This window comes from Thunnus maccoyii, chromosome 23, assembly GCF_910596095.1.
Source record: "Thunnus maccoyii chromosome 23, fThuMac1.1, whole genome shotgun sequence".
NCBI lineage: Eukaryota > Metazoa > Chordata > Actinopteri > Scombriformes > Scombridae > Thunnus > Thunnus maccoyii.
Window position 1 is genome coordinate 26,397,805 of NC_056555.1, and position 9,409 is coordinate 26,407,213.

General features: G+C 39.9%; 1 protein-coding gene across 2 annotated transcripts; it reads left to right on the forward strand.

The window, feature by feature from the left end:
• Window positions 1–2,017: 2,017 nt before the first annotated feature.
• On the forward strand, window positions 2,018–9,409 carry drd4-rs (dopamine receptor D4 related sequence). 2 transcript variants are annotated; one of them, XM_042403579.1, is made up of 5 exons: window positions 2,018–2,248; window positions 2,324–2,604; window positions 2,685–2,797; window positions 6,658–7,328; window positions 8,592–9,409. In XM_042403579.1, the coding sequence occupies exons 2-5, from the start codon at window positions 2,365–2,367 to the stop codon at window positions 8,792–8,794; spliced, it is 1,227 nt and encodes a 408-aa protein (XP_042259513.1). In that variant the 5' UTR covers window positions 2,018–2,248; window positions 2,324–2,364; the 3' UTR covers window positions 8,795–9,409. The 2 variants fall into 2 exon arrangements, with proteins under 2 accessions (XP_042259513.1, XP_042259512.1); XM_042403578.1 differs by having other exon boundaries at window positions 2,018–2,604.

Below are 9,409 nucleotides of genomic sequence, written 5' to 3' on the forward strand. Positions count from 1 at the left end.
TGTTGTGATGCGCTTGTTATCAAACCATTACTGAGACTGACAGCAGCGACAGAAGAGAACTCAGCTTTTATCTGGAAACAACAATCAGCCTCAGGAACGTCTGACTTCATCCTCGCTGACTATCTGTCACAGCCTCCCAGTATACTCCCAGTATACTCCCAGAGTATACTGGGAGTATACTCTGATATACTCTCTGCCCACTGATGTCTCCATGAAGGGAAACACAGTGAAGCTGCTGCTGACACACTGAAACAAATGTCTGCTATAAACTGTTAATGTGAATCTGAGTTGAAGCTGCGTAGCAGCAGAACGTCGGTGTTATTGAAGTAATTTAGTTTTCTGTCTGAATTGTTTGTTAAACCGAGCTGCAGAGACACTTTCAGGCCCGATCTCATGGTTGTCTGTATTTCAGTAAACAACCTTTCTGCTGTTGTTTTTAAGAAACAGCTGAAATATCTTGACAAATCTTTTCAGGATTGTTATGAACTTTGTTTGAGATATTCATGGTTGTTGGGTTATTTCACTGACAGACGCATTAGACACACACTGCGACTGTAACGCTGCTTACTACCGATCAGATGATTCTAACAAGCACAGTGATGAACTTCAGGTCATAGTTGAAGCAAAATACCACAATCAGTTCTCAAGTACAACTCACAAACATGGACACAAGAATGTTTTATTCTTTTGTTATATCTCTCCTACATGCTGACATGAGCAGGAACAAACCCAACGAATCAGACTTAGAGTTGTCACTGTGACGGACTCTGCTCATATTTCCACTGGTTCAGCAAAAACATCTTACACTACTAACCCTTCTACTACTGTTGCTACCACTACTACTACTACTACTACTACTGTTGCTACCACTACTACTACTACTACTACAACTACTACTACTGTTGCTACCACCACTACTACTACTACTACTACTACTACTACTACTACTACTACTACTACTGTTGCTACCACTACTACTACTACTACTACTACCACTACTACTACTGTTTTCTGATATTCAGTGTCTTCACTCCAACATTTAGTAGTTAATGTGAAATAAGATCAGTCTGATGTTCAGTCTCTGGTCTCAGACACACAAATCACAGCTTTTTTTTAAGAAGGTTGTGTACATTTTTTTATGTACATTTTGGAAAAGGTTATGTATATTGTTAAATAAAGTTATGTACATTTGTTAAAAAGATTATGTACTGTATGTTTTAAAAAAATGTTATGTACATTTTAAGGAAGGTTGTATATCTTAAATAAGGTTTTGTACACACACACACACACATATATATATATATATATATATATATATATATATATATATTTTTTTTTTTTTTCAAAGCTTGTGTACGTTTTTTAACAAAGTTTGTATATATTTTAAAGTAGGTTATGTATATTTTTAAAATACTCTATGTACATTTTTGTGTGTTTGTATTTGTTGCTTTTCAGCCTCTCTGGTCGTCATGGTAACTGAAGCTGTTGGCGAGGAGCATCACAGGATGAGAGCAGCGCTGTGATCTGACTCACACTGAGAGGAGACACTTCACCAAACAATACAGCTGACATTTAATACAACCTGCTCCACTTCCTTATATAACCGCCAAAATAAGAGAGCAGGCACAGCAGGAATCACAAAGAATCAGAAACACAACATCAGTCTCTGTTTCTGATTATTGTTCACAGTCATCCAAACAACATTTTTACAATATTTAAAAACAAAATGTACGAAAGTAATGTTTCTGTAACATGAAGGTCATCTAATGTGCTTCTGGACAGTCGTTCATTGACACCCTGCAGCTGTGATCAATCATCCTTCCACCTCCACAACAAATTTAAAAACATGAAATGATGAATTTCTACTTCGCTCTCCATCCTGACTTTATGTTTGTATATTCCACAATAAAATATTTTCAGTCTCAAGCTAATGTATTTAATTTCCTAAAACAGCTGGTCCAACTGTGTTTTTTAGCAACAAAAAACAAAACAGATTTGGTGCTGTAGTGAGTGTTTCTGTCAGCAAGATGGTGTCTTTGCAATCAAAATAAACTACAGTGTGTTCATGGTATAGTAATAATAGTAACAGTAATGCAGTGTTTATTTTTTACAGCCACCAGAAGAAACAATCAGCAGATCCAATCATCATGAATGAGGAGAAAAATCTGAAGAAAAAAAACTCAGTGTGCTGTCAAACTCCTGAGAGTGAAACACACAATGCACTGAGCCTGGGACAGGTATCAGCAAGGTGAGACCAAAAACCATCAACATCTTTATCTGAACCATCAAACAGTACAGACTCAGTCAAGTGTTGTGTGTCCAGATGTTAAGTGCAGCCCAGCAGCTGTGTTCGAGGCCCCCATCATGAACAATGTGACACCTGGCAGCCCTCCAGGTGGGGCAGACGTGAAGGACTACAACTATGTGGCTCTGGTCCTCGGTGTGCCCCTCATCCTGGTCATCATCCTGGGAAACGTCCTGGTGTGTCTGAGTGTACTCACCGAGCGCTCCCTGAAAACAGCCACCAACTACTTCATCATCAGCCTGGCGGCGGCCGACCTGCTGCTGGCCGTGCTGGTGCTGCCGCTCTACGTCTACTCCGAGGTCAGTTTCTATCAAGTGTGACTTTACACCTGCATACACGGTGAGGACAACGCATCACTATGTGTCTGTGTTCAATTTAGTTTCTGGGAGGCATCTGGACGTTGAGCACCTACATCTGCGACGCCCTGATGACCATGGATGTGATGCTGTGCACCGCCTCCATCCTCAACCTGTGTGCCATCAGTGTGGACAGGTGAGTCCACCTGTTCAACACGTCTATCTCTGGAGGACTAGCCTGGATCTAAATCTGACCAAAGACTTCAGTTTGAGTCTCATTACAGATGAATTCACATGTCAGAAGAATAGAAGATTATCGCAGATAAATTAGCATGAATAAAGAGTCTCAGTCGTTACAGTGTGATGTCCTCCATCAGACAGGAAAAACTCCCCTTTAATGGGAAGAAACCTCAAGCAGAACCCGGCTCTCGGTGGACGCCATCTGCCTCGACTGGTTGGGTTGAGAGAGAAAGAAGGAGGGAGAGACACAAAGAAGCAGAATAATAACAATAATAGCAATAACAGTAATAGTAATAGAGATGTGATTAGCAACAACAAACAGCAGCAATAGCTGGAGAAGGACATTAACAGAACCACGAAGGCTCAGCCTGGATCCTGGGGTTTTCCTGTGAGATGAGAAAGCACAAAGAACTCCAGGGAAGAAGTCAAGTTAGTAACATGCATTGATGGTACATGAATGCATACAGATGGAGAGGAGGAGGAGGAGAGAGGAGCTCAGTGCATCATGGGAAGTCCCCCAGTAGTCTAGGCCTATAGCAGCATAACTAAGGGCTGATCCAAGGCGAGCCTGGTCGGCCCTAACTATAAGCTTTATCAAAAAGGAAAGTTTGAAGCCTACTCTTAAACATAGAGAGGATGTCTGCACCCCGGACTGAATCCGGTAGATGGTTCCATAGAAGAGGAGCCTGATAGCTGAAGGCTCTGCCTCCCATTCTACTTTTAAAGACTGTAGGAACCACCAGTAAGCTGCATACTGGGAGCGCAGTGTTCTAGTGGGATAATACGGTATTATGAGCTCTTCAAGATATGATGGTGTCTGACCATTAAGGGCTTTGTAAGTTAGGAGAAGGATTTTAAATTCTATTCTAGATTTTACAGGAAGCCAATGTAGTGAAGCTAAAATGGGAGAAATGTGGTCTCTTTTTCTAGTTTTAGTCAGAACACGTGCAGCTGCATTCTGGACCAGCTGGAGAGTCTTTAGAGACTTGTTAGAGCAGCCTGATAATAAGGAATTGCAATAATCCAGCCTAGAAGTAACAAATGTGTGAACTAGTTTTTCTGCATCTTTTAGGGACAGGATGTGATTTTTGTGATATTACGTAAGTGAAAAAAGGCAGTCCTTAAGATTTGATTTATGTGGGAGTTAAAGGACATATCCCAAACTGTTTGAGCACTTCTAGTAAGTTAAGTATAGAGTCTTCTGGGTTCAAAAATTAAAGGAGTAAATCATCTGGATAGAGTGACACCTTGTGGATCATTTCTCTCCTCGTCACTCCAAGAATTCTTTCATTGGTAGGTTGAGCAAGAGGTATTGCAAGAAGCTCAATGGCCAAAATGCTCCAGTACACAAATTGATCTGATATTTACTAACAAACCAGAAAGAATAACTAAAAGTTATAATTTAATCACTGGTTTATCAGATTATAACCTAACCCTATGTGTGAGAAAACTGACTAAAAGTAGATTTAAGACCACGGCAACTAAGACAATGATCCTTCAATGCATACCCAGAGCTAAGCAAGAATTTACCGATGAAATTAACAGATTGAACTGGGATGATGTTCTGTCCTCTGATGATCTGGACTATGGCTGTGATACTTTTACTCTGAATCAACTCTGTGAGGGAAAGATTTAATGTGAGGATACAGATAAAATCTAAAAATAAAAATAATTTACTGTGGTTTAATGAAAATTTGTGGAAACTAATGAAATCTAGAGATGCTGCATTAAGGAAGGCAGTTAAAGCTAGAAGAGACACTGACATGCTGGTTTAAAAAAGGTTTAAGGAACAAAGTTATCCAAGAGCGAAGAGAAGCTAAATCTTGTTTTTATTTCAATATACTGAATGAGGTTAAAGGCAACAGTAAATTGATCTGGAAAAACATCGATAATCTCACAAAGAGGGACCCAAAACTTTTAGGACATTTTAAACTCAAAGTACAGGGAAAGTTAATTGAAGATCATCTTACTGTTGCTTCTGTCTTTAATATTTTTTTTCTTGAGTCTGTGTATGAGTTAGGAAAAAAATGAAAAGGAAATTGGATGTTGTTGCTATAGATGCTACAGGTCAGGTTTTAGAAACTAATGACTTACAAGTAAACAAAATCATCAGCTCCTTAAAAAGCTCCAAAAGTAGAGATGCTTTCTAATATGACACCATGTTTGTCAAATCACACAAAGATATTTTAACTCCCCCTATTGCTCATTTAATTAACTTGTCTTTTAAACACAGATCCTTTCCTGATGACTGGAAATGTGCCATCGTCACGCATATTTTTAAATCTGGAAACCGTCTTGAAACCAGTAACTACAGACCAATAAGTATACTGCCAGTACTCTCAAAGGTCGCTGAGAAAGTCATTAAACAACTGACAACATTTCTTAATACAAGCAGTTTTGGTCTACATTGTTTGCAATTTGGCTTTAGAGCAAATCATTCGACTGAAACTGCTACCTTGCTCTTGATAGAGCAAATTAAATCAAGACTTGAGGAAGGAGGAGTAGTTGCTGCTGTATTTTTAGATCTGCGTAAAACATTCAACACAGTCAATCATGATGTTTTAATACCGAAACTCTCTAAATTTAACTTCTCATCTAGAGCACTGGCATGGATGTCTTCATATTTATCTAATAGGAGACAATGTGTTAAAGTTGGTGACGCACTGTCCAGTAACATGAAGTGCACAATGGGTGTTCCACAAGGGTCAGTGTTAGGTCCCCTATTATTTAGTCTATATATTAATGATCTCCCTCAACAGTGTCATGATGCAGAACTCCAAATGTATGCAGATGACACCGTTGTGTACACACATGCAAAAACAGCTGAGTTAGCTGCTGATAAGCTAACAATCGCATTAGAAAGGATCAAACATTAGCTTGATCAATCATGTCTGAGTCTAAATGTAAACAAGACAAAGGGTATGTTTTTCTCTGAGACTATGGTACAACCTCCTAACGCTGATATTCTCATCAAAGGTGAAAAAATTGACATAGTTACTGATTTTAAATATCTTGGTGTGACACTGGATCCAAATTTGAACTTTAAGAAACATGTTAAAAAATGGTTAAAACCATGAACTACAACTTTAGAAGAAGAATTTTAGATTATTCTCAAATTTGTGTCTAGTTTATAAATGTTAAATGGTTTGTCTTCCTCCACTATGTGACTTTGTGTTCACTCGCTCAGTAAGTTCTGTTAGATCCTCCAGAATATCCTCTACACAAGATTGGACCATTTCATCACACTGCATTTAGACAGTCAGCTTCCTCTGTGAAGCCACAACTCAGTGGAACGTCCTACCTGATTATATGAAGAACTGCAGTTCCATCAATACATTCAAAAATCAACTAAAGACGAATCAGCTGTGTGACCACTGAGTCTAGTTTACATTATCAATTTTTAATTGACATTGTGGGTGTATGTGATGTGCTGTTGTGTGTAGCTTTGTATTTTGTATGGTTTGTTCTTTGTGGGGTTTTGTCAAATCAAATAAAAAGGGAGATAAGCAGCAGCCCTGCCTTGTCCCTCTTTGGAGAGGGAAGTAGTTGGACGTGATATTATTAGTGTGGACAGAGGCAAGTTTGGGATAAATTTGATGTTTCCAGAAAATGCTTTCCAGTTTGAGAGAAAAGACCAATGACAGACCAGAGCGTTAAGTCTTCATCCAATCAGGTGCAGGTTCATGACTGCAGACACCTGTCAATCATCTTTGGTGTAGCCTCTTAGAAACCACATCTTTAGTGTTTTAACCCTCCTCAAAAATAAAAAGCTGAATGGAAAGTTTGCTGTTCTCTCACCTGCCTGCTGCATTTCAGGTACATTGCTGTTGTCGTCCCTCTGAAGTACAACAGGAACCAGTTTAGCGTCCGGCAGCTCACCCTCATTGCTGCCACCTGGGTGCTGTCTCTGGGTGTGGCCAGTCCTGTGATCTTCGGCCTGAACCAGGTGCCGGATCGTGACCCGAGCGTGTGCAAACTGGAGGACGACCGTTTTGTGGTGTATTCGTCCGTCTGCTCCTTCTTCGTGCCATGTCCTGTCATGCTCTTCTTGTATTACTGGATGTTTCGGGGCCTGCGGCGGTGGAGCGGTCGCAGTTGCTCTCAGGCGGCAAGTGGCAGCCGCCACACTCTTTCTTTACGACTCGGTTCAGCTCTACGCCGGGTGAAGGCCACAAAGACGAGTCGAGAGAAAGTCACATATGCTGCGCCGGCCGGATTGAGGCCCACCTCTCCCTCAACTGTCTCCATGACGACACCTTCAGCAACGCCAGCGACCGAGCAGCAGCAGGACGGGGCGGCGGCAGAAAGTGACCCAATGACTGCACAGATGGACAGCATGTCGGATGCCGACGCCACTGAGAGGAAGGAGGGCGGAAGCAGACGAGAGAACGGCCCGAAGACCACGAAGAGAGGACGAAGGAACAGCAAGAGCAGCAGAGTCAGCGGGAGGGAACGCAAAGCCATGAAGGTCCTGCCTGTTGTAGTGGGTGAGTTTCATCATCTATGAGGAAATTCTGCTGTTTTTATAACGACTAACAGCGACACCGACACAGTTTATCATCAGGTTATTTATTAGATAATGATACTGTTTTGTAACATCCAACAGAGGACGACAAAATATTCATTTGGGACTCTCATTAATTCCTCTTTGCTCACATGCTGCATGTAAAGAGTTTTATTTTCATTCATCCATCGCTCTGACATGCAGCATGAATGACAATTAAAAAATATAGCTGCTCTTAATACTGTGGTTATAGAAGGTTTTTATTTAAACTAGGTTTAAAAATCATTTTTACAGACTCACCTGATCTCTGTCTTCATGTTCAGTACAGTGTCGTTGACATGTTGGTGTGAAACATGTAAATAGATGCACATTATTGTTCACGTTACATGCAGAAACATGTTATACGTCATTTAGTATAAAGTCCTTAGACAGTCACTGCTACGACCGTCTCCCAGCCGAATGTGACTGAATACAAACATGACGTCATACATGTGACTCTACAGGAGGCGAAGCAGCAGCTTCACCACCTGCAGCAGCAAACCGAGAACAAACACTTGTGTATTTCTTGATGTTAAACAAGAGATTCCCCCTCAGCTGGACGTTTGTAGAAACAGTTTTTCGTGTTTTACTGTAACAGAGAGTGAAGCTGTGATCCTCTCAGTAAAAACAGGAACTGCTTCTTTCTGTCTCCGTGGAAACCAGCAGTTTCACATCCTCATTTACACATCAATACTCAGAATGTTGACTGAACTCTGAAAATATATTTAATTCTAATTCAAAGTCTCATTTTGGTGTAATTCATAATAATTCATAACTCAATATCAGTTGAATTAATCCTTAAACAAACACGTATGAATGAGTGACATGCAGGTGATTTCAGACTCAATCTATTGATCACATCAGAATGATTTTGGGCCAAACACCAGAAAGAAAAAATATTTGTAAAAATATAGAAAACAATGACACAAAGATCATGATTTATAACTCATAAACTGCAGCTGTAACTTCACATAATGATCCTCATTATATGACTAAAGAAGACAGTAAACTTCATATCGTACCTGAGGACAAATCACTTTGATCTGATCGGATCATATATGTTGTATCTCTGTTTATTAATTCAACTGTTTAAAGGTTCAAAAACCTGATAAAGTTAAAGAAGCTCTTAAAATAAAATACACAAAATATAAACGTCAGTGAGCAGAAGAACCATCCGTCTCTAACTGTGTCTGTCTTTTGTCTCCAGGTGTGTTTCTGGCCTGTTGGACGCCTTTCTTCGTCGTCCATGTCACCAAGGTGTTGTGTCAGTCCTGCAACATCAGTCCCACCCTCATCTCCGTGGTAACGTGGCTCGGTTACGTCAATAGCGCCGTCAATCCGATCATCTACACCGCGTTCAACACTGAGTTCAGGAACGTCTTTCACAAGCTGCTCTGCTGCCGGACGTAAAACTCAAACTGTCTCAAACTGTCCAGGTTTTAATGAGCCGTCTTTACAGGAACGTCCTTTAAAAAACCTCCAGACATGAAAAACTGTCACCAACTGGTGGAGGACGGTTTCTGACCAAAGCCTTACTTTAGATATAAACTCTATAAATGTCTGTGTCTGTGATTAAAGCAGAACAGTCATGAGATATAATCATGTTATAGTCATGACTACTCTCCACATTACAGCTCACAGGCATAAAATATGTGAATGTGCAGAATTTAAATATACTTTGATATATGAGTATTTTCATATTGTTTTTAAAGGTGCAGGTTTTGCAGATCAGTGCAGTTATTTTTATTGTTTCATTTGTTTTTACAGAAAAACTGAATATTTGTGTGACTGAAGCAGAAAGCATGAAGAAAAGTGTGTCTGTGAATGTTTGACCTTTATCAAAGAGGAAAATATTGTTAGTAGTATTTTTATCTGTGAAGTCAAGGTGACCGTGAGAAACTGTAGCTTCATAAAGAGATCAAGATTCTCGTCTGAGGAGCTGATTCAGATTCAATGAAAGTAAATTTAATAAATGTAGAAATCAGACCATGATACTTTACATTTTAAGAGATTTTCTACTTTAAC

Bases quoted from the DNA above. Each gene is read 5' to 3' on its own strand.
- drd4-rs (XM_042403578.1), top strand. From the start codon at position 2,365: ATGAACAATGTGACACCTGGCAGCCCTCCAGGTGGGGCAGACGTGAAG. The intron at 2,605-2,684 runs GTCAGTTTCTAT...TGTTCAATTTAG, and splicing joins CGCTCTACGTCTACTCCGAG to TTTCTGGGAGGCATCTGGAC. The intron at 7,329-8,591 runs GTGAGTTTCATC...TTTTGTCTCCAG, and splicing joins GGTCCTGCCTGTTGTAGTGG to GTGTGTTTCTGGCCTGTTGG.